Raw genomic sequence first — 25,501 nt, 5'->3', positions numbered from 1 at the left:
AAGTATAGAAACCATTCATTAAACTCAAACAAAAAAAGTAAAATAAAACTATAAGGATTAAACCAATTATTTGAAATTACAGGAATCAAAATAAAAATTCAATCAAATTATAAGGACTAACAATGATATAAGCCAAAACTAAAATCAAGTGCATATATTAGCAACTGGATATGTTAGGAATCGACGCAAAGATTGTAACTAAAGTTTTTGTTAACATATCAGGCAAGTCCCAAAGGCTAGCTGTCTCAAAAAAAAGTAGTTTTTCTAGTACTGTGCTATCCATTTTCGTCTACTTATGTTTGAATAGTTACAGCCAATAATTCTACAAAAAACGAATTCAAAACTGTAATCCACCAAATTTCAAGGTATATTCAGTCCCCAGATCATTTGGGTATTCTTCTGAGTAGCTTATACATGCCAAAAACATTCCTGTCTTGCCACAGGTATGGGATAAAGAAGGATCTATACTTGGCTGGTGAAAGCTCGCGGTCCAGATATGGCAATGCAGCAATAGGCTGAAACGCATACAGATATGATACCCACATAATTAAAATGCAAAGGGAAAGAAAACAGCTTTGAAAGATATGAAAAACTTGAATAATGGCTTTTACCTCCCACTTTGACAAGTCGCTTCCGAGAGTCAGGTATGGTCTCTTTAGCTGCAACTCGACGAGAAAAGTACAGACATCGATGTTGTGAAGCTGTTGCGTAAATGCAAGTTAGGTTCCTTCTCATAAATGAGGATGAAGGTACAAATGACATATAAACAGTTAAAGTGCACGTACATATTGTTCGTTGGACGCAACGTTCTTACTGTTAAAATATGGCGGTGCTGCTGCAGTCCCACCTAGGGTAGAATTAAATGGGAAAGGAAGGAGACCTCTGAACCCATCATCAATCCACCGAACTTGTCCCACAAATTCGGGGACGAAAAATGATGAAGGAAAGCGATGCCATTCACTTCCAACACAAAGTACAGAACCTGCATGTAATGAGACAAATCATACATGATCCCGATGTATGGGACTCAAAAATACTTGATATATTTCCCCATTGAAAGTGGTTTCCGTCTATTTCTTTTGACTAGTGTGGTGTATCGCCAAAGCAGTCCAAAATTAGAGTGCCGTCCTTGACTGATTGGGACCGTCTACTTTTGTCCAGAAGGGAATGGCAAAATTTTGGAAAGTTAGAAGTTAAAAGGAAAAATAGTGACAGCATTTTGGAACAGGAAATGTGATTTGAGCAGACAAGCATGTTTTCAACCACAAGCACCAGAAATGGGCTCATGAAATGTATATAATATTCTGCAAAATGAAGATATACTTTAAAAATAAAGCTGGTGATAATACTCCATTTCATTAACACAACTTATAAGTCATTCACGTTCAGTTTCCAGACATGTTAAATTAGACGACCAGAGAGTCTCTGAGTGTTTACATGATCTCTTCTAGATATTCTTCTAAAGGCATAAAGGAAACTTTTGAAATTTATATCTGACAAATAAGAATATTAATTTAATATTAACTCTATTGAAAAACTTACTTTTGTACATACCAGCGTGCATAAACAAATAAAACAAATTTTCCGAAAGATTGATCCTCACCCGTTCCTGCATCATCATGATGCTCCAAAATCTTGTAAACCTCCATCGGAGCAGAATAACCATGAATCAGAGAAAATGTACGGGAATGAGAGAAACATAATATGAGGCTAAGAATGACTGGCCTCAGAACTTTGGCTATCTGCATGTTATGGCGAGAAGATTTAGCAAGAGTACTTTTGCTGTCAGTTACACTCAGGAAAAGGTCAGGAAATGACAATCCACCTTAACTAAAATAAGATTACTCTCTGGATTATATTTGTCACGGAAGAGATCAGGAAAGCTCTCAATAACTGCTGAAGCAGCAACGCAGATAAGTGTATATACTGGATAAAGAAACCTGCACATAAAAATGTCCACCATCATTGTTAACTCAAGTATAAATTCTACATTTGCCTTTATATCTCACTGATTGCATAAGCTAGAGGAACAGAACCAAATGAGAAAATCATATCCAGTATTGTTTATCTGAAAGGTCCAAAAACATCCCACTAAGGACTATTCCAAAACCAAGGCTAACCAAATTGGGAGGGATTGCTGCCCGGAATGGTGCCTGAGCAGCACTCATGAGGAGTTTTCCTTAATAACCATCTTGTGCAGACATATTAATGCTATATACTTGGAAAAAGAATCAGACTTCTGTCAATTTCAAATAAAATAAAAGTTTAGATATTAATGGTCCAGAAGATAATGTTTTCAGTGACTCGGAGATGCCTATAAACTTTCTTAGATCAATGCATACCAAGTTCATTCTGAGTTTTAAGGAAAAATGTTCAGACTTGTACCAGTTTTAAATAAAATAACAGGTTCAAATAATGAAGATTCCATCAATAAATTCGAGGTGGCCATTAAATACTGAGATCAAAATCTTCCATATACCAAACTTCTTCCCTTAGCAGCTTTATGCACATAAGAAAAAGATATTTTGAAAAACTAAGTTCACTCTGACTTCAAAGAAAAATTTTTCACACTTGTGCTCAATTGAAATATAATAACAAGGGTCAAATATTAAAGATCTAGTTCAAAAACTTGGAGAGGCCCATGAATTACTGAGCTCAAGTTCTTCCATATACCATATATCTTCCCTTAGCCACCGCATATATAAACACTTGATCTAGTTCAATAACTTGGAGATGGCCATGAATTACTAAGCTCAAGTTCTTCCATATACCATATATCTCCCCTTAGCCGCCGCATATATAAAAACTTCCAATTGCCTAGACGTTTTACGAACTAAGGACGGTCCAACACTCAATCATATCCACCATTCACTATAAGCATCCATAAGAGTTCACTAAAGAATTCATAAACTTTGAAACAACTAAAACATCCAAATCCTATATTAGAATAGGGCAATATTAAAGATCACCAAAACTAGAAGATAAACCAAATGATATTAGCCCAAAATAGTGAACCAGAAAGATTATATTTGAATCTCATTATACAATATACCAGGTGCATGCTTGTGTATTTGGATTCTAGGTCTCAAAGAAGCTAGAGTGAATAAATTTGTAAAGACAATCAACATCAAGTCAAAATCTTGCCAAACCTTTCTTCTTTATGTGGCTGCAATGACATAAACCCCAGCCAAATATAGATAGGAGATACTATAATCAGCAGGTCTGGTGCATATTTCTTCTTTGCAATTGGCAAAAATCCCAAGAACAGCATAGCAAGAACAAAACCAAAGTTGAAATTGTTAAATCCATTCCTTAGGTAATATGATGGTCCCTCGGTCCCATATAAATGACTTTCGCCACCTCCAGCGACATTATATATCAACAGGTTCAAAACAGAAGAAGTCCATCTTCCATAATAGTAGAAGTCTATAAGTATTGATGATGCCTGGAAAAACTTGCATCACGTTAACCATACATATCTTAACAAAACAAAATGATGAAGATAACAATATACACATCATTAGATGGAAATCAAATTACTGAATTAACTTACAAGAAGAATAATTGAGCTCACAGCCCCAGCAATAAATGCTTGTCTGAATTTTCTTAATAAAGAGGAAATTGTCACTGGAAGGAAAGCCAAGATTGAGAATGGCCAGCCAAGTATTACACCAGCAGCAGAAACAGCAACTGCTGCAGCAGGTTTATCAAGAAGAAATAAACCTGATGCAAGAGAGACAGCGTACATAGAGAATGAGCTTGGCAAGAAACCTGGAAACAACAAACAATTGACATAAGATGGATGTTAGCCAAATCTAGCCAGCATTGTGACTTTGGAACCTTATAATGATTCTTCTATACACAAAATCAGATCCAGATTTGTCCATTTTCCAGATTTTTTGTTCCGGAAGAAAAATGCATGTCTTGAAGCGGTGGTATCATCAAAGACAGACTCATGATGATGACACAGAAGACACTGAAGTTTGATATAACGTAACTAAAACCTCACTTACTTGTGCTAGCAAAGAAACAACCGCTGGTTAAGCAGAGCATTGCAAGTGTATATGAAGCAAGTCGTTTTCCATATTTTCTTGAAAGAGATACGACAAGTACAGTTTCCGTGGCAACAGAGAGAAGACCTAAAAAGAGTCTTACTGCATAGAATACTCTCACCTATAATACAAAAAGAAATCGGTAACAGGCATATATAATGGAGGAGTACAAAGTACTTTCCCTTAAATCATGAGCAGAACAAGGTCAGCAGTAAATCATTAAGCTCAGCCTGAATCTTACCTTTTCCTCGCCAAATATCCAGGAAGCTGGTCGCCCCACTATTTCATGGAGTAAAAGGTACAAGTACGACCGAAGAGCAAACTGTGAACTATAAGAGTTATAAAGTAATGGTCAATAGGATTGTAAAAAGAAGACTGAAGCTAACAAGATTCTATACTAAGTTATTACCCAGCCCACATTATTTTGATCCAATTGCCTTTTTATTTTATTGGCAAATTATAGGCACTGTCAAATTGGGGCTCAATAAGCAACTTTTTTCCTTAAATTCCTCTGTTTCCGAGAATTAGCTACGTCCATTAAAATGTCACTATGATGTATATTCCAGCCAATTCAATTCCCTGTATGCTCAAGAATGATACAATGGCCATCCAGTTTCTAATACAACTAGAGTATGACTGACCATTTACTTCGCTATAGACCAGCATAAAAGTACCTGTATTCCCAGGTCTGAAACCCAGATTTGTAAAGCAGATAATGAAGGGGTTCCCAGTAATTGAAGACCTCATCGCAGTCGTGGATAATGTTGGAGGAGGCACTCATGTACCTGAGCATTCCCAGAGCAAAAAAGGGTAAGAACCATCCCAACCCTTTGTCCACCTCTTCGCCGCCGTCCGATTTCTGGGGCTTATCAAGCTTCGTGTACGAAGATGAAGACGAAGGCGACGGATGGGAAGGTTGAGGGCGTCTCTGCCTCGGTGCAAGGGACATCTTGCTTTTCGCCGAATCAGAAGTCTTTCTTCTTCGTTAGCGTTGTCGCTGATTCAGTCAGTCACCATTGGGGGTCATACGCTGAAACCATTTTCTTGCATTTGAACTTTGCTAGGCAGTTTTCTTTTTTTAACTTTCCTTCCTTTCAAAGCAACATCAGAACTGTCATCCAAAAAAAAAAAAAAAAAAGAAAGAAAGAAAAAGCAGAACTTTTTTTTTTCCCCATTTTATTAAGTTGGTATAGTTTTTTGAATTATAAATATTAGTTCATATATATCCTTGTTAATTTATAAGAAAAACAATGTAAGTAATTAACAACATGACTTTCAATAAATGAATATTTGAATTAATTTTGTCACATAAATATAAAAAAAATCATGATAAACTATAATAACATAATTTTTTTTATATTGATAATAAATAAATGTCACTCCATCATTTCTTTTTTTTTTTTTAAATCTTCTCATTTATTTGCATTTTGTGGCAACACGTCACTTAGCATATCCACATTATTCCTAATTGATAAATTATTAGTATAAGGACTAGTACTTATAATTGAGAAAATTCTGAAAACCTTATGAAAAGAAAAGAAATTACATGAACCTAATTAAGAATAAAAATCAAATTATAAGGACTTATAAATTAATTTTTTTAAAAAAAAAGAAAACAATCTTTAAGTTGGTCACCAGTCCATAATCCAACTCATTCCTCAAATTAATGAGATATCCACCTATTTATTTAGTTCAAATTAAGTAAGAAAATAGTGATTTTCAGAAATAATATAATATCATTAAATTAATGAGCACCGGCAAGTATAGCAAATACGCAGACATGTGGGTCAATACATGTACTTTCTACAAAGAGAGTACTGGAAAACATTTTTCTTTCTCCTTTTCCACAACCGAAACCGAAGAACGTGCATAGTAAACCTTCTATATATTTAAATATGAGCAGCACAACCCCATTTTGTGGCCACAATAATGCTTAGAGAAAAACGTGGCTTCTGAGTTCTACAGCAGCAGAAATATCAGAAAGAGATGAAGAAGAAGAAGAAAGTAGCCATTTCAAAGAAGGAAAGGAGAGAAAAGCTGATGAAGTTAATTAATTAACCAGTATTTTGCATGCCAGCAGCAATACCCTTCATGGTAATAATGAGGGTATCTTCCAAACCAGGAGCATATTCACTTGTGGGGTTGAGTGCAACCAGCTCATCAGCAGCTTTACTCACTTGATCTGTAGAGTCTTTTGAGATCTTAGGACGCTCCTTCTTTGTATGGTTTGGATCCCTCACACTTTTCAATGTGTATGCTTGGCAAACATTTAGGGTTGTGATGTATGAATCTCTCAGTTTCAGTCTTTGCTTCAAGTATGGATCCCCTTCTAGAATTTCCTTGTGTCCAGCCACCTGTACGCACCACCACATGTCCATACATTATATAAAGCTTGGAAAATAAATACCACCTCCCGTTATTAATATAAAAGCTACTTAACTAATTTAAATATATTAAAAAAATTAAAAAAAACTAATTATAATAGATATGACCTGATCTCTGTGTAATATTAGATTATATATTAGTTTATAAGTTAGATAAATTAGTTTGAAAATAATAAATATGTTAAATTTAATTAAAAAGAAAAAAGAATCTTTTCTTTTGTAAACCCTAGTGAAAGAATTTATTGGGCTGTCTTCTGATCATTTTACATAGACAATCGCAAACAACAGCAAGGATTTGATTAAAACAAAACAAGAGGTTGTGAAATGATCTATCTTGGTTTTATACAAGGGGGATATATTTAAGGCTAAATCTAACTCTCGACTAGTGTTATATGTATTAGGATCAAAGGGAGTGAGTGATACTAGTAAATAACGTAATTTGTCTCCAAAGCTAGCTAGGGCAAGCCTCACAATAAAGGAGTAAGCAAATGTTAATTACCTGAAGGAGGAGTTTCTTAGTTTCTTCATATTTGGCCCTCAGCTGCTCACCGAAAGGTTTGAGCTCGGGAGACAAGAAGCTTATCATACAGAGCAGCAATGCCAGGGTCTCCCTTGGCGAACACCATTTCAACCAAATCAATGGTGACTCTGAAGAAAGGCCATTGATTGTACATGTCTTGCAGCATCTTCAGATTCCTATTGTCTTTGGAAATCACTTGCTTAAATGCCTCCCCAAAGCCTAGCCACACCGGCAGATGAAACCTTGTCTGCGTCCATGCAAAGATCCATGGAATTGCCCTCAGTGATTCTATCCCCCCACTTGGCTTTCTCTTTGCTGGTCTGCTTCCTATGTTCATCCTCCCATACTCCAACTCTGGTGTAGCCTGCAAATTTCACAAACCCAAACCCTATATCTTGAAACTCATTAGTGCTTGTATGTCTGGGGATTCCCTTTGGAAACCCGAAACTGATTTTTGAATCCTTAAAAGTTAGTTGGATCCAAAAATCATGTTTGATTTAATGTTGGGAGTAAATGGACTTTCCTTCAAAAAGCCAATTAGGTTAGAAGCCGAATTCTAGAGCTTTTGAAATGGACTTCTCTTTAAATGGGCTTTTCTTCAGTAAAATCCAATTTTGTTGACTTCTTTACAGCAACATTCAGGGCAAAAAATCATATTACACTAAATAAAAAGTTAGATTTGCAAAGGTTAATGCCTACAAACCCATAATCTGTAATAAAACAAAACTATATTCCTATAAGGTTCACTTACCAGGCGAAAATACTCAACAAAACGTGGTTCCTTGAAAACAATAGAACGGTACTCCTCAGTAGCAATGGCGGCCATTTCATCCATCAGAGCTCGCCATTCTGGTTTAGGGGAAATAGGAGGACGCATTCCATGTTCTAAAGTAGCAGCCGTGTAACGCTGAAGCGTTCTAAAGCACAAATTCTGTTCTCCGAACGATTGCTCTATAACTTCTCCCTGCACCGTCACCCGAAGCGACCCATGAATCGTGTCCGGAGGCTGAGATAATATAGCCAGATGCGTCGGCCCGCCGCCTCGCCCGACGGTTCCGCCTCGGCCATGGAACATAGTCAGCTTGATACCATACTGTTTCGCCACCTTTATAAGTTCTTCTTGAGCCTTGTATAACTGCCACGCCGCCGTGAACCTTCCGGCATCTTTGCCAGAATCTGAGTATCCGATCATAACTTCTTGTTTCCCATTAATTCGGTTTCTGTACCAGTCTAACGAGAACAAACGAGCTAGCGCTGCCGGAGCAGCTTCTAAATCTGCAAGCCTTTCGAACAACGGAACAACTCTTAATGGATATTTCACATGGCATTCTTTCTGCAGAAGCTCCACCTCGAGGACGTCGGACGGCGCGGTGGCCATCGATATGATGTAGGCACCGAAGCTTCCGGGAGGTAGTTCTGCTAAGACATGGAATGTGTCGAGAACAACCTTAACTTCTTCGGTTTGAGGAAGGTCTGGTCCGAACAATGGACGCTTGCCACTCAACTCTGAGAGAAGCCATTCTTGTCTTTTTTCCTCGGACCATTCATGGTAGGATCCGATTTCGAGGTGTTTTGTAATGGCGTCTATAGCATCACTATGACGATCAGATTCTTGTCTGATATCAAGCCTCACCATAGACAGTCCAAAGGCCGTGATTTGCCTCATGAAATCAAGAAGACTTCCATCTGCTATAGCCCTATCACCACAATCACATAATGATCTGTAACAGAGTTCCAGTGGTTGCATGAACTGCAAAAAATAGAAGTTTCAACTTTTGTCAGTATTTATATCAGAGAGATCATATAATAAAAAGGTTTCTGAGAGGATTTATAAAGGTCATAATGCTAGTATTGAAGCTTCATGTGCTAAGTTAAAATGAAGCTTCATCTGCATATTGAAGAAATATGTGTGTGTGTGTGTGAGTATACCTCCTGAACTGTGGTGTAAGTTAATTCCTCAGGAATGTCAGAGTGACCTTCAGCTAGCAAATGGCGAGAACGCTCACGAGTATGGTAAAGTCTATCCCTTACGTTGCCCAGAATCACACGATATGGTTCATTTAGGGGAACTCTCTTCCAGAACTCTGAAGATATGCAAGCCCATATCACAAAAGTGAAGTGAAAAATTGACCTTTACTTCATTATATGTTCTGTTGAAAATTTTCAGATACGCCTATGTTGCAAACTTGTGTGGAGGTTCTTACCTTTATAGTGTTTTGCAACATCATTCTTCTTGGCAGATCTGTGAATTTCATCTGCACGAACACGTAATTCCTCGTTGCAGCGCCACATTGACATCTGCAGAAAAACACCAACAAGCAGAGATTTCTTCACCAAATTCAAAAGACTAAGCTAATCATATGAAGCTTGCTTGCTTCTTTTTAAACAAGAGTCGGGATAGTTTGAGTCTTGTGAATAAAGAGAATGGAGATAGACCGTGACTTTGTCTCTTCAGATAACTGAGTAACATAATTGAGAAAGAAAGGATACAAGTTGGATCAGGAAACTATACAGGCATTAAGTACCTCAAACATAAGATCCTCTATTTGGGAATAATACAAATTTGCAGCCATCATTCTAGCCAATAGGCAAACATCCCTGGTCACTTCAGGAGTCACCCTTGGATTACCTGCATCAACATTATTTCAACGGAGAGATCATAATTAAAAATGCTTTGTATATACTCTCTCTTCTTTCAATAAAATAATCTTTCTGGCTCATTACTTCACTCAATAAACCCAAGAGTTCTTAAAATCTCTCCACTGGAGAGCACAAAGTGCTTTTAAATAAGAGGTAAGGAAGAATACACACACACACACACACAGATATATACCATCACGGTCACCACCCATCCAAGAAGAGAACTGAATAAGAGGAGCATCATAAGGAACGCGCTGGTTAATGCCAATGTTGTTCAAAGCAGTATCAACTCTGCGCAGAAAACTGGGAACTCCCATCCAGATTGTCTCATAAAAGTAGCTCATTCCTGCCCTCATCTCATCTTGTGGTGTTGGAGGCGTCCTCCTTATTTCATCTGTACGAAACGCAGCTTGTATCTGCACAAAACAGCACAACCTGCTTACAAATTTTGCCCTCTTTTCATTTTCTGCGTAAACCTAGTTAGCTAGAAGAAGCAACCAGCAGATTCATATCATCTTTAATTTACTTTGATATACCGAGTGTTACCTACAAATTTTATAAAATACAAATAATCGAATTGCGTATATAAAAGAAGTCAGTTAGAAGTAATAAATATGTTTAAAAAAATGCAAATTATTTTTCAAAATTCTCTTATTTATGAAAGGATTGGTTGAGAAAGAAACTGAATAATTAATGCAATGAGACTACCCAATAATTAATGGGAGTAAAATTGAAAAATGATATTAGAACTAGTTTCTGACAGGCTATTAATATTTGTTATAAATAGACATATGTTGTCCAAGAAAAACTCTTACATATTAGAATGAAGAGTAAATACTAAATATGCATCCCATGTATATGAGACTCCGCACCACTAATTTACTCCAGTGACATGGGTCTAGGGCAATCCTAGGGTAAAAAATTGTACATTCCATGTATAGAACATTCTTCGAGAGTTTTTAGGATTAAATAAGTGAATTTGCACAGCACATATCTAGATCCACGGAAAAAAGAAATTTATGTCAAGAAGAATGAACGTTGCGCTATGACATTTTCTACGTCATTGTTTTCTTTAATACCACATGATCATATAGAATCTAATTTAGTTAGGAAAAAAAAAGAACGTATTTGGGCAGAAACTGGCGGGAATTGAAAAAAAAAATGTCAAATTGGGTAAAGAATTAAACAAGAATAATAATAGGAAGCACAATTTGGGGAATACAATTAAACTTGAAACAAATTAAAAAACCTTACCTCTCTCTGCAAGGCCTCACCAAGCTCCTGCTTATCATCAGGAGCAGCCGCGGCGTAATATTGATTTAAACAATTCCTTATCCTGCAAATAAAAGCAAGACACCCACATGAATGCTTCGCTTTAATTTCATAAATATGAAATTAATCTAGAATTTGGATAGAGAGAATAAGTTAACATACAGAAATTCAATTATATACCCATTTTTAATCTTTATATACTTCTTATAACTTTTACACTTCTTTTAAACATGGGCATCCAAATATGATGCATCGGGCAAATCACGATAATCCAAGACTAGATGAGGTTTGGACAATCCAAATTTTACTATTTTATTTTGAGAATACATATAATTTTTCAGAAGAAATTGAAATGATGGGAATTGACAAACCTAGCGTATTTCTGAAGCAAAGATCTACGAACAGACTGAGTGGGATGAGCAGTGAGGACGAGATCCACAGTCTGGTTCTGCAGCTCATGAAAGATCTCTTCAGGCGTCTTCTTCATTTCGACGACGAGTTTCCGGAAAGTCTCTTCGATGTTAGATTCGGTGGTGGCGTTGTTCTCGTCGGAGAAATTCCCCTTCTTGAGCTTGTTCCTTCTCCGGTTGGCGATCTGAACCTCCTCCGCCAAGTTAGCCAAATTAAGCATGTTGGAGAATGACTTGGCCACCACAATGGAGTCGCCGGCGTCCAAACTTGTTATCAGTTTTCCCAGCTCCTCCAGTTTCTGTGGATCCTGCTTTCCTTCGTACTCCGCTGAAAGCTCGTATGCTTCTTGCACCTGTTACCAAACACATTTTATTACTCTTCTTCTAGCTTCTTGTAGAGTTCTTTTCTTTCAGAAGCGAGGGAAATTACGAAGAGTAGTGAAAGTATTTTTCCAGAAATGGATTCGCTCTTGTCTTCTGTTTGGAGGAAATTTACATTGTTGAGGGATTTGAACTAACGGTCATGCACAGTACGGTTCATATTTTGATCACAACAGTGAACTCTTTTCGACCTTTCCCAATAGTTAAATGATGCCATCAAATTAGATTAGATTTCAAATAAAAGAGGAATAGTCACCAAAAACAAGAGGAACAGAAAAAATAGAAATAATATCAGGGAAAATTAGAAAAAAGTCTCCCGTTGAAAGTTTTATTAATTAGAAGAACATAAATCAGAATATACCAGTACTCTATATCAGTACTTTTTATGTACAAAAATTTACCAAATCTTTCTTAAAGGTTACAAGTGCATGCTGCTTACCTGTTATGGAAATTTTAAGTGGTTAACATAGACAATATTAACATTATTTTAGAAAGAGGGTCTCTTCCCGAGGTTTAGGATATAACTAAATAGGTAGAGAGAGAAGTAGATGTTTTGATAGATCCCACCACCATATCCCTTTTCCTTTGTCTTTCTACTGGTACTCCCAAGTTTATGTGGGGAGAACCTCACCTCATCTTAAACATTTATGATAGAAACTAATCATATAAGCTTCGAAATCATATTGAGAAACACTTCCCAATTGGTGACAAACCAAATTGGATAAGATAATAAATGAACTTAGTTTATTAACGTTAAGCTTTTTTTCCTGGCCTTTTGCCTTTTGCCTTTGTATTAAAAAACACAATAAAATTTTGAAAAATATCAACCACCCTAGGAAGTTCAGAAACATCTATATAGAACTTAGAAGATTTGTTTCATCCATCCTAGAAACAAAGCAACACATTGAACATAGTGAAGATTTGAATCAAACTAAAACGAATTATATGCCAGTGATCCGATCCATATTCAATAAAGAAAATGTGACTAGTGTATCTAGGAGAGAAATATAAAGATGAGACATGGATTCCACACACACACACACACAATATTCTCTAGTATCAATTTCTATTTACTTAATTCACTTACTGTTTGGGTGAGACGTTGGCCATGTAGATCATTGAGGATATGGAGGAATTTATCCAAGAGCAAAGCATCGTACTCAACGAGTTTATCATCCTCACTCACTTTGGCTGGAACCAATTGACGAAGCTGTGCATCAATGGATGCCATCTTCTCTACGGGTCGGCTCGCCATTAATTACTGTATCAAACACAGTCCGTCGAAATCCTATTTTTAATGGTTTATATCAAACCTTAAAACTACAGGCCAACTAGAATGATGCTTCAAAAAGAAGGAATTCTCCATGACCCCATATTATCGATTGAATTGAAATGGATCAGTGTTTAAAAGCCAATGAATGAAAAGGACCTGTGAATTAATAATGGTGGTTGATTAGATGGAAGGAAGAAGACGATTGAAAATAGAAAGAGAGAGAGAAGAGGTTAATTAGTAGTTGAGATCCGAAGTGGGGTATCTTTATATAGAAAGTTGACACATTTATGGAAAAAATAAAAACGAAATTTGAATCTCATTACTTCATAAATTTGACTTTCAGTACTACTATTGTTCCACAGTGTTTCTCTGTTTTTGAGATGTTACTATTTGTAAGGTGGTGGAATGGAATATGCTTTAACTTCCATTTTCTAATGCTCTTCCGAGTCATCGGTTTTGATATTCGGAATTGGGTTATTTCCATACTTTCTCTCATCAATATACCTCTCTTCATATGTAATTTTTTTTATTTAATTATCCATTTGATATTAAACTAAATATATTATTCATTTAATTATTACCATATTAAAAAGGATTATGATGTATTGGATCAGGAGAAGAGATGCATTGAAAGAGAGTAAATCCCCAACAAAACCCCTTTCAACAGGACCATATGTTTCTTGAAGATCTCTTTATGAGACATCTAGGGGAAGAAATTTTTTTTTTATAATTTATAGCAAGATCTTGACACTCAGCACGTTATATCAACAATATAGATTTTGCCATGAATCAAGTACTCTAACTTCCTTTCCACTAAAAAAATATTTATATTAAGTTAGGTAGAGTGAGTTCCAATCTATTTCACACATCATGGAAATACACTTATACAAGGTACTACAACAAGTAATAGTTCTCAAATCATTATTAGCAGTATTCTTCACATCAATCTCTATTGATGAGGAAGAGTTGAGAGATGAAGAAGAAAGTTATACATGACATTTTGAAAGTCTGAGCAACACTCTGTCTTAGGCTTAATTGGCTCTCACTTATCAATTCTAATCTTCGGATGCAAATCGAGTTGTCAAAAAAATTTTTTAGGATACTATGAAGGCCTTGAGTATGATTTGCACTCCGGAAACTCAAGTTGGGACAATAATAGTTTTTATAAAGTAATAATTTGACTTTGTCTCTAATATATTCAAAACAAAGACAGCTCCTTCATAAAAATTTCTTAATTTATAAGGGCAGGACTTTTTTAAAAAAAACATATCTTTTTTATTTTGAAAAAAATATTCCCAACACTTGTGAACCAAGTCCAAGCCTGGTTGAGTCTCTAGGATCAACCCAGAGATACCATCTCCAATAATATGTCCCAAGTTGCCTTAATAGAACCTATGATACGTCCTTCGTAGAGGAAGGCTTGATTAGTCGACATTGCTGCATAACATTCAAAACTAATCCTTCCTCAATATAATGTTTCCCCTAAGATGGGTTTTCCATCACATGATATTCCCAAAAGACGACGTTGGAAATCATAAACAAGATGTAGTCCAATGGATAGGATAAGGGCATTTAGAAGTTTTATTGGTTTTAAAAAAAAAAAGGCTCTAGATTAGACGGAGTTGTTTGTCTTGTTTAAGCATATTGTGTGTTCAACTTTTCATTAGTATGATGACTGCATGAATTCTTTTCATCAGATGAAGGATGACGAAAAAAAGGCATTAGAGTACCTCCCTCTTTAATAAAATGAAAAGTAATTCTATAAATATAAAAAATTTTGATGTTCTCAATCTAAAAATAATAGAAAAATAGATATTATAAAATAATAACGACAGAAGGATGCAAATAATTAATTACAAATCTCGATTCTATTTAAACGTACCAAACATTGCTAAGTTAGCTTCAAGCGATCTTTTATTCCTGGCCCCCAACTAATTAATGACTTGTTATCATGTTTCACGGCCATTATATTGTTGAATTTTAAACGGTATAATTTGCTACCTTGTCTTAGATCGAAAAGCCCATTGATTATGTTTGTTGGGTAAAATTAACTTTTTGCTATATTCTAATTAAAATATTCATGTTTGGTCCATCTCACTATCTCTTGTGGAAATGGGACATGAGGGTAAATCTGAATTACCCTTCAGTGAATTGAACCCTTTTGACTGTCTAATTAGATGGAATAATTTATCAAATCATGAATGAGTCTATAGGGTCATGACATTATATTCATAATTAATTCTTTGCTTACATTCTAATGCATTTTGTGGCACATGCCCTTATGAATTGATTGAACGATCAATTATGGGGGGGGGGGAATCCAACAAAATAATCACTAATTTTAATTTTCTTCCTAAGAAGATAGTTCTCTAAAAAGATTTTTTTTAGCCGTTAATAACAACCTATTCAATGATTTTTTCCCCCTACTACCTATACAAAGATTTAGCCGTTACCCTCTACTCTGCGCAATTCATTTTGCTAAACTAGGCTTGTTATTATTGTCGTCGTCTTGTTAGTTTATATGTAAAATTTAGTATGCCTAAAAAGATACAATTGTGAATGGTTTTCTTATTGCTTTAATTTCTCTTGGAAAGGAGAAGATAAAACATAATCAAAGCAGAAGAATGAGCACTTTATCTTGTTAGCATGGAAAGAGACACAATCAGTGAAAAGGATATGGTAAGCTCTTCAAGATCTGCTTTCATGGTTCAAATCTGTCCTTTTCTGTAAATTTGTACTTCTCCTATTTTGAATATAAGACCTATCTTATAGTGTAATTTACACTATAAAATGGGTCTTATATTTAGGACCAGAAGAGTATATGAAGATAGCAGAGAGTGTTAATTATATCCATTGCTTCATAAATAGTCAAAATGTATATTTCTATTATCCTAAAAAAGAAAATCATCCACCTGAAATCACAAGCGTGAAATGTTCATACAAGAAACCCTTCTTTAAGTTTTTGAATCTTGAAGTTTCTAGAGACTTCATTGCAAGGATGGATCAGCAACTGGTGGTGATCCCAATGGTTTATGACGCTTTTGGGTTGCTCCACCCCAGGTAGAAATTAATTAGTTTAGTGACAAAAGAACATTAGGAGGAAAAACTCTAACAATGGGATATTTTCTTACTATTTTTAAATATAGTATTCTTTCCTTCTATTCCCCCCCCCCTTCCCCTAGTCCAGACCAAGCACTATCGTGTATATATAGTTTATTTTTATTCAATCAAGTATATAAAAATACGAAAATTTATCGTTCTTTCCATAGCATGCCAAGAATAATTTCATGCTGCAAGATTTGTTTCCATTCTTTTCTACTTACCAATTTGAGATTTGTGAATTATGTTCTCAAGCTAATTATTAAGAATCAGTTAGCAGACATACTAACGGGGGCATTTGAGTAGTTAGCAGCATTTTCAGGTTGTACAGTAGTGCTATATTCCATCACTTTCTTTTCATAAAATTACTCAAATAATTTGGGATCCATGCCTTCCAAAAGTCTAAAAAAAATAAGTTACATTATTTATAATTTACAAATAGTGTAACTTGTTGGAGTTTTTATATACTATTTATATAGATAGGTTATCGAAAATTTGAATCCATTATCTTTTCTCATTTCAATGGATAATAGTTTACTCATTGACATTTAATTGAAAATTTAATAAAAAATTGTTCAACTTGAAAGATATAAATTCATGCAAATAAGTATTTCTTCTTTTTTGAAAAAAAAATTAGGTGAATTGGGATCTAAGGACTTACTAAAATTATCAAGATATGCTTTAGGGCTCAAAAAATACTTACAAAAGCAGTTATAAATTATTCACCGACAAGATCCTCCTGCTGGCCATGATATATAGAAACTGATGTTCTTTTGAGATGCAAGTTGCATTATATTCTTAGTAACTAAACTGATTTTCACATTTGCTACAAATAAGTAATTAACTTGCAATAATAAATGTGCTTTTCCTATAATAGAGATAACAATAGTGAGTAGTACAACGTAGGATAAGAATAATGCAATCCTGGCATCCTTAGCTAAATTATTGTTTATGCTGAGTGATTAAGTCAAAAATCAAATCTTTCTCTCTTTAATTTTTAAGTATATTATTCCATATCCGTGTCAGAATAAGTCCAAAAACATGGTGGTTCCACAAAAGTATGTATATTATTTAATATCTCAATTATTCGATCCATAAAAAACAGCTTATACACAGTAATAAACGATAAACTTTACAACTGTCTGATTCTTTATATATAATAAATTAATAATAGTTAAACATGTTATACATAAAAATTAAAATTCCCAACTTAGTTTTAGTTGTTAGGAAACTAGTCAACATAATTAAAAAAAATAGTTCCTTATTGATTGTTTACCGGTGGGACTTGCTCTTGATGTAAAATAGTCTTTGTTTTTATAGCTACTACTATTTTTATATATTTGTTTTTGGAAAAAATTACGCATAGGTTTAGTCCCAATGAATTTAATATATTTTTAGGACTAACTTGTAAATAGAACAGCTCGACTTGTGAATATTAAATTCTGACTTGTAAATACTGATTTTTTTTAAAAATTTGTTAGTATTAAATGAAATTCAAAAAATATATTTGAACTTAATTTTTATTTTTCTTTTATTTTATTGTATTTATTACTAGTTTCACATGAGAATGAACTTTTCATTTTTATTTTAGTTAAAAAATAATTCTTTCCCATAATACTCTTTATTTATTTTGAATTTAAAAAATACAGAAATTTATGACAAAATTAAAGAAAAATATGTCGGAAAATCAAAAGAGTAATTATGTCAAGAACTCGGACGTTTAACTATCGGACTTTTTTTTTCTTTTGGCAACAAACCATCGGAGATTACTTGTACGAAAAGCTAGTTTTTCCATCAAAGTCAAATTCATATGCAAGGTTACCAAATATTTCATCCAACATGTAAAACATGGGCTGCTTCGTATAATATTGTTGATATTTTTAAATAGGGATAATTAATATCATCTTCAATTAATTAGTGCCTGAAATTTGATTTCATTTTGATTTTAGCTCTTAAAATTTTAAACACGTGGTTTTAGTCACTTAGAGGTTTTAGAGACCAAATACACTGTTTCAGGAACAAAAAATTTTTAGGCAGACAAAAAATGAGATCAAATTTCAAAAACTAAAACCGTTAGTCACAATTTTTGAATATTGAAACAAAAACAAGGCCAAACTTCAGGGATTAAAAATGATATTAACTCTTTAAAATATTTCTATATCAACTAAATAATGTGCTAGAAATATAACTTATATAGAAAAATAAGCGGCTACGTAGGATACAGGATACTGTTATTTATCATCTGATCTTTTGTTCAATCAAGTTTCCCCTTTAATTTGGCATATTCTCTTATCAAGATTGATTAAGGGAAAAAGAGGTATTTAACCTTGTATGTACTTAATTAAGATATTTTTTTCAAATAAAATTAAAACAAACGAATTTTAATTTTTTTAATGAAAAACAAGTGGATTTTAAATGGAGAAGAAGTACTTATATTAGTTCTAAAATTAATATGCTTAATTTTTTTTGTCCAATCAAATCAGAATAAATGCATTTTAAAGTAGTAAAAATATATACAAAACGGTTTTCTTTAAAATAAATAATATAAAAAACTCTCATATCTTAATTTGACTGTAAACAAGCACTTAAAGTATATAAGTTACTTAAAAATAAGTTGAAGTATTAATAACAATAGTTACTCATATGGGGTAAGAGATGTATAAAAGAATTCTATGTATCCTAATTTGATCGTTATATATGTATATAATCTGATTAAATTAATTATTTTTGGATTTAATTGAGAACAAATTTTCTAGTATACTACAAATGTGTATATTAAAATAATTTAAAGATATTAAAAAAAATTATTTAAGGTGGTTATTTGTTTATCTACAAAAAAATTCGAACTTTTGGCGTTGTTTTAAGGAGATATAGTGTCCATAGAAATTCATATTTTGATATATTTAAATAATCCCTATATTTAGTGAATATTATATTGAAAATTGAGTGATGCTCATCATGAGTGCAGATGCTATCATACTAATTAGGAAAATGCGATAACCAAAATCCTTCATATTCAAAATATGATTACATGAAAGGGATATTTTTGATATTGTAAATTGTAAATTGTAATTGTCCTAAGCAGTGGCTATAGCCAGCTAGTGGACAGTAGGATATCCTTACTTTCATTAGCCTTTTAAATAATGATTGCTATAGATTGACGATTTTAATAATATGAATATATATTGTTTTGCAAGAATCAAACTCAAATAATTCATGCCCGTGGGTCTAGTAATTAGTCGTCGATCTTTAGCTTTAGGTTTCATTGATTGGGAAAATCTTTCATTTTGATTAAGGTTTCTTTCCTGTTTTTTGGGCCCTTCAGGTGTGTGTTTACTGTTTAGTGTAACAAAATTAAGAAAAATACTTAGGTCAAGTTTCTTATATCTTTTGTTAGGTTTTCTGATCATAAATGATTGTGTGTTTTTTTTAAATGTGAATTTATAATTAAATGCCAATATTTGAAAAATAAGACACATATTCATGTGTAGTTAAAGAACTGGACATAACAAATATAAAAAATTTAATATAAATATTTTCCTAAAATTAAGGAATAAGCTGATCTTAAATTAGCTTTAGGGCTGATAGTATTCTGAATTAAACTTTCCTTTTTTGAAAGATTACTATTTATTTGAAACTTTCTTGGCCACATATGGCATTCTATCAGTAGATGACACATTGTTCTTTACATTATGTGAAACTAGATATAAATACTTCCTCTAATCCTAGATATAAGACCTATATAACTAATATATAGATATTAAAAAAATTAGGTAAGTTAGTTAATTATTTGTAATAAACGTATGTTTGTTTTTCTAAAATAACTTCTTTAATTACTAACAAATTGTTGGTTGAGATGATAAGCGGTCTCATCCTGGTAAAGAGGAGAACAAAAGTTCAAATAACAGGAAGCACATTTTTTGGAAGGAATTTAACCTTTACGTCCCAATCTCAAGTCCAAAGTGACTTAAGGATACTCTCAATTATATTATAAAAAAAAAACTCTTCTTCAATTATTATTCCTATTGATGGATTCTCCCTTTAATATAGGTGATCAATAGGGATGGCTTGGGAAAGAAAGTTTATAAATATAAGAGATAAAGTAGATTGAGTTCTTATGTTTATGATGGAAGCAAAACCCTAAGCTAACTCTTACGTTTAGCACTAGAGAGAGTAGTAGATATCGTGGCCTGTATGTACGTTTGAATATTGCAACTTGCTTTCAAATTTTATATTGACATATTAATTAGTACGTTCTTAAGAAAAGGAAATATATATTTGCGACAAAAAACTAGTGCTTTCCTTGTGGCTATATGCTTTTCTCACATCAGAGTGAAAACACAGCATAATTGTTGTTAAAAAGTCTATATTGTTGTACGTTGAAAAACTTCGTACGGAGTGGTTAGGAAATTTCAATTTTAAGTATTTATATAATCTTTCGTAAGAATGTCAAATTATCTGTGAATTGATAATTAAAAGCAAAAGAGAGATGTGACTGTGTGTGTGTGTGTGTGTGTGTGTGTGTGTGTGTGTGGGTATTTATATGACGCTAGTGGAAGTATATATATTCCTATATCTGAGGATTCATTTTATTTATTCATAGGTCTTAATGTTTATGTTACAAAAAAAAAAAATCTAATTGTTATGATATATTTGGAAGCATGGAGAACAAATATTGGATGAATGAATCCTAACATTTCTAATTAAAATGTTTTTTTTCCTAGACTAAAGTTTATTCTTACAAAAAAAATTATGACCACTTCTTTCTGCCATTTGTATTGATTTATATTTTCCGTCTTAACCTTAAGGCTGTTCGATTTAGTTCCACTTCCAATAAAAAACAAAAGAAAATCGCCTGAAAAGGGACCAAAATTAAAAAGGTCTGTATATATGGATACATAAGTGTAATACAACACAACCCTAACCCATGTGAATATACTACCTCCGTTTCTTAATATAAGACCTCATTTGATTTTTATTTTGGTCCTAAATATAACATCTCAATTCACTTTATCTCTCATATTTATGTATTTTTTCCTAATATAGTCATTCTAATAATAGTAATTTTAGCCAGCACATTTGATTAGCAAGGGAAAGACAATACCTGTTTATTACAAATAACTAACTTAACTTGTTTCCTTAATTTTCTCAAATTAATCAACTAGCTCTTATAATTAGGATCGGAAGTAGTGTATGTTAAGGAGAGGGTTATATATGGAAAGTCTTTCTTAAGTCTAAAAATTTTGCTAAAAATTGAATTGTAAATACTGCTTCAAACTAATATTGTCAAGATCAGGTCGAATCAAGAATTGATTTGTTTGAATGTTGAAATACCTCCAAAACTGACCCAAAAAAAAAGGAGAATTACTATAAGGTGCTATGAAAAAGAATGTATTTAAGTCGTATAATAACTTAGCAGCTTATAATGATGAGTTTCAGTACAAGAAAATAACAACAAGTTTTAGCCACCCGTTTATCATTATGACTTTTTTATAATTATATTCTTCTATTGGGACCTCACGGTAATTTTTAAAAAAAGAATTAGTTAAGAAAGGGTCAATTAGTGAATAATAAAAAATGGTTATAAGATCAATTATAAATATACTGATTATATTTTGATTGACAAAAACACCTGAAATATTTAAGTTTAAATACCGAAGATTTTGTTTTTTCAATGTTGATTTACCATTGCCTCCCAAACATATGCCCTAGACTTTTTGAAAAATGGTCATAAGGTAATATAGCCTTAGTATCAATTACGCCTCTGAGTTGCCCAATTATTGCTTTGGTGATAGAAACACAATATTAAATAAATATATAAAGAGGAAAAATAAAGTGAGAATGGTTAATGCAAATGTACTACCATCAAAAGCAAGAAATAAGAGTGGCTAAAGCATTTTAAGTGGTCCCACACTGCGTCCTATCTCACTTGCACCTTTGATTTGAGATGTTCTAAATAAAATAAGACAAAAATACACACATATATAGTCACACAATATGTTAAACTTTTCAGCTAATTATTACATAAATCTTGTGATAATATTAAATAACATATCTATTCTTTTTTAAAAATAAATATTGTACATCTTGTTGATCCAGTTATGAAAAAAGATTTGTAAATAAAAAAAGATTAACCAATATGTTTTTATGACAAAATGTTAGCAACAACCATCTAAAATTGCAACAAAACTAACACGTTAAAATTACTTCACTAAACTCGTTTGGGGTTGGTCTGCAATAATGAATGATACATTGAAATAGGATTTTTTATAAAATATATAGAGATATGAATTTCTATGTGCTTTATGAAATAATAGAAAATATATACGAAATCATATGATTTTATAAGTCATGAATTGTACCAATTGTTTACTTTGTATAAAAACATGATTCTACAATGTTGAGTATAAAATTTTTCTTCCGGCAGCAAAAGAAAAAAAGAACATAAAATTTTTCTACACAATTTCATAACTTTTGGGTCAAGCAAAACGAGACACATCAATTAAATGTTAAGACCTGCGATCTAAAAGTTTTATTCTTAATGTAAGATTTACTTTATAGTGTAATTTTCATTACAAAGTGAATATTATATTAAGAACTAGAAGTAATATTGACATTATGTACATATTATAACTTTTTCGCAAACATAACATACTAACATAAAACTTTTGAGATTCAAAATACAAATTAATTTCCCTGAGAAAAATAAAGACAATACATATGTACATAAAAGCATAGCCTTACAAAATTTTTAAGGGAGCGAATTTATTACAAACAAATATTTTTAAAGAAAAAATAAGTCTTCTAAAAATTATGATAACCGATTTTTTAAAAATATCTTTTTACAAAAAATTTTAAAAGTCCATTTTCACCTCTCCTCCACTTGCACTATATCGTCTCGTTCTCTATCATCCCTCATTCAACCCCCACTCAAAAGAAAATAGAGGACTAGACCTTGCTTTTGTTCTTACTTGAGAAAAAGCACTAGAAAATGATTTCTCATCTTTAACAGCAGAAACAAAGAAACCATGTCTTCCTCCACCAAAGGAAAAGATATAGTCCCAGGATCATCATCGTCGTCATCAAGATCCGCTTCTGCTAATTATGCTCCTTCCGATCATCGTCATCTTGCTCAGCCTCCGTCTCAGCCTCAGCCTCAGCCTCTGAGTCGATATGAATCTCAAAAGCGAAGAGATTGGAACACTTTTGGACAGTATCTTCGGAACCAGAGGCCTCCGGTGGCTCTATCACAGTGCAATTTCAACCATGTCCTTGAATTTCTTCGCTATCTCGACCAGTTCGGCAAGACTAAGGTCCACCTCCAGGGTTGTCTCTTCTTCGGACAATCCGAACCTCCTGGTCCCTGCACTTGCCCTCTCAGACAAGCCTGGGGCAGCCTCGATGCTCTCATCGGCCGCCTCAGAGCCGCCTACGAGGAAAACGGAGGCTTGCCGGAGACCAACCCCTTTGCTAGTGGAGCCATAAGAGTTTACCTTCGTGAAGTGAGGGATTCTCAGGCTAAAGCCAGAGGTATCCCTTATAAGAAGAAGAAGAAGAAAAGGCATCCGTTGATGAAGCCCCAGTTCAACGGCGAGACCTCAAATAATAACCTGCCTATGCAGTGAAAAATTTGAGAAGAAGGCATATATATGGTAATTTTTCTCTCTTAATCAATTGTTACTGTGTGATATATCTGTAGCTAGCTAGCTTTCCATAATTTGATTTGTACCCTTTTCATCACCATCAGGTTCAACGATTTATATATAAAAGAAATGTAATATATACATATATAGTTGAGATTAATTTATAAGCTTATTTGAAATGCTTAATTAAATGGCTGATGAGATTGGTCGAAAAGGAACGATTATTTGTTTCAGTGTTTCTCTTTGGCTTCTCAGAGGATCGAGGAGGTATGGTGATTTTCTTTCCTTATACTGATTTGGACTATTTTAGTTTTAATTTTATAACATTTATGTTTGATAATTGACTGATTCTTCTAAACCAAAGTTTGCTTTTCATAAAACTCTATGGCAAAGTTTCGTTTTGAATTGAAGTAGGTCCATTACTTCTGGTGCTTCTTCTTTCTATCTCAGTGTACTGTAAACCCTAAGCCATGACCTTGAAAACTCTAAATCGTATGTGTATAACAGTAACAATCAATGTTTAAGATGTCTTGGGTACGAGCATAGTATCAAGTCCCCTTTCATGCAACATGAATTCTGAAAACGTTCGTACAATCATTATCTTCAGTGAACACATATAAAATGATAAATAACTATACATACTATTCATGTTATTTAGAATTAATTTATTTCTTGTTCGGGATTCGCAAAATTTATACTATATCCTATCATTGTCTTCCACGAAATTGGATAATGGTCATTATCCCATCTGAAAGATAAAATATTGAGGATCTCAGCTAGAGATGATGAGGGGAAAGCCTGCAGAAATCAGATGTTTTGTTTAGAGTGATCTAGTTGCTTGCCAAAATGTAATTAATTAATCCAAAATCTCTGGTGTTGTTAATTATTTAGAACTTTGTCTTGTTCTAATGAATTTTTGTTTTGCTTCTGTCTCTTTCAATTCCTTTCCCGGCCAATTGCTCAATGCTCATTACAAGAATGTCTTTTTCCTTGGTGCTGCTACATATGTATGTTTGACTTCGTACATGAATTACACTGTCTCTTCCCACTATTCCAAACACAGTGCCAAAGCATCGATCATTATCATCTTTCTTATTACTATATACTTTCAATCTTACATTTCTTTTGTTAAAGGAGAACCATATTTCTACATCTTTTCATGCTACAAATTAATTACTTTGGTTGACTGCTACCCATATTGTGATCTTAGAATTTCTTGAACTTTGTATATTTTAATCACTTTTACTTGAATATCTTATGCGTCTCAAATGGGATTTCATTTTGATGATTATTTATTGATTAATTTCAGGGACGTCCCTATCATCTGAGTCCTGAAGAATCTGTACTGTGCCAAGCCTTCGTTTAGACATTAAATGACGCTGGCAAATATCCTTTGGATCAGCTTAAAACTCTTCCCTTAGCTACGTAATGGTACTGTTTAAGTTTCAAGAAGCTGTATTTGTTATTTTGAATGGAATTTAGAAGTGAATGACCAAAGAATTTGACTTGATGTATATGGGGTAAGTCCTTCTATTATTGTTGTATCCATATCTTTTATATATTTGATCAGTCACTTTCTGCAGCACAGCATCAATTATATATGGCAGCCTAAGTAACTTTGATGTAAGGTCTGTATGTTGCATTGTGGTATTGGCATTTTAGAGATTATAAATATACTTGCTGGTGTGTGTATATGTCTCTTGATATTGTATGCCAAATCTTTACATTTCTTTTAACATATATATAGAGGGGTTCCTTTAACTCTTTCGTCTTTGCATATAGTAATATATGTTGCTTTTTTATTGTTCATTTCATCCACTAAGATTA

At 33.4% G+C, this 25,501-nt stretch overlaps 3 protein-coding genes across 3 annotated transcripts; 1 reads left to right on the top strand and 2 right to left on the bottom strand.

The window, feature by feature from the left end:
• Positions 1–192: 192 nt before the first annotated feature.
• LOC114714874 (dol-P-Man:Man(6)GlcNAc(2)-PP-Dol alpha-1,2-mannosyltransferase-like) lies at positions 193–5,001 on the bottom strand. Its single transcript, XM_028899657.1, has 10 exons — positions 4,727–5,001; positions 4,294–4,381; positions 4,014–4,173; positions 3,554–3,771; positions 3,150–3,445; positions 1,826–1,940; positions 1,604–1,742; positions 786–982; positions 612–701; positions 193–515 (listed from the first exon to the last, which is right to left on the bottom strand). The coding sequence occupies exons 1-10, from the start codon at positions 4,999–5,001 to the stop codon at positions 384–386; spliced, it is 1,710 nt and encodes a 569-aa protein (XP_028755490.1). The 3' UTR covers positions 193–383.
• A 1,105-nt stretch (positions 5,002–6,106) lies between these two features.
• LOC114714886 (phosphoenolpyruvate carboxylase, housekeeping isozyme-like) lies at positions 6,107–12,914 on the bottom strand. The gene is given in 11 exon segments (XM_028899672.1): positions 6,107–6,406; positions 6,936–7,002; positions 7,004–7,320; positions 7,708–8,706; positions 8,886–9,040; positions 9,161–9,254; positions 9,482–9,585; positions 9,790–10,012; positions 10,851–10,932; positions 11,240–11,631; positions 12,747–12,914. Coding segments are annotated over 11 exon segments (2,901 nt in total).
• Positions 12,915–23,053: 10,139 nt separating this feature from the next.
• LOC114714872 (protein LIGHT-DEPENDENT SHORT HYPOCOTYLS 10-like) lies at positions 23,054–25,271 on the top strand. Its single transcript, XM_028899655.1, has 2 exons — positions 23,054–23,683; positions 24,984–25,271. Exon 1 carries the CDS (start codon positions 23,060–23,062, stop codon positions 23,654–23,656), a length of 597 nt encoding a protein of 198 aa, XP_028755488.1. The 5' UTR covers positions 23,054–23,059; the 3' UTR covers positions 23,657–23,683; positions 24,984–25,271.
• The last annotated feature ends 230 nt before the right edge of the window (positions 25,272–25,501 follow it).

Source organism: Neltuma alba, unplaced genomic scaffold (genome assembly GCF_004799145.2).
Source record: "Neltuma alba isolate B1F8T4 unplaced genomic scaffold, ASM479914v2 tig00011547_pilon, whole genome shotgun sequence".
NCBI lineage: Eukaryota > Viridiplantae > Streptophyta > Magnoliopsida > Fabales > Fabaceae > Neltuma > Neltuma alba.
This window is presented reverse-complemented; position numbering and strand designations above follow the sequence as displayed.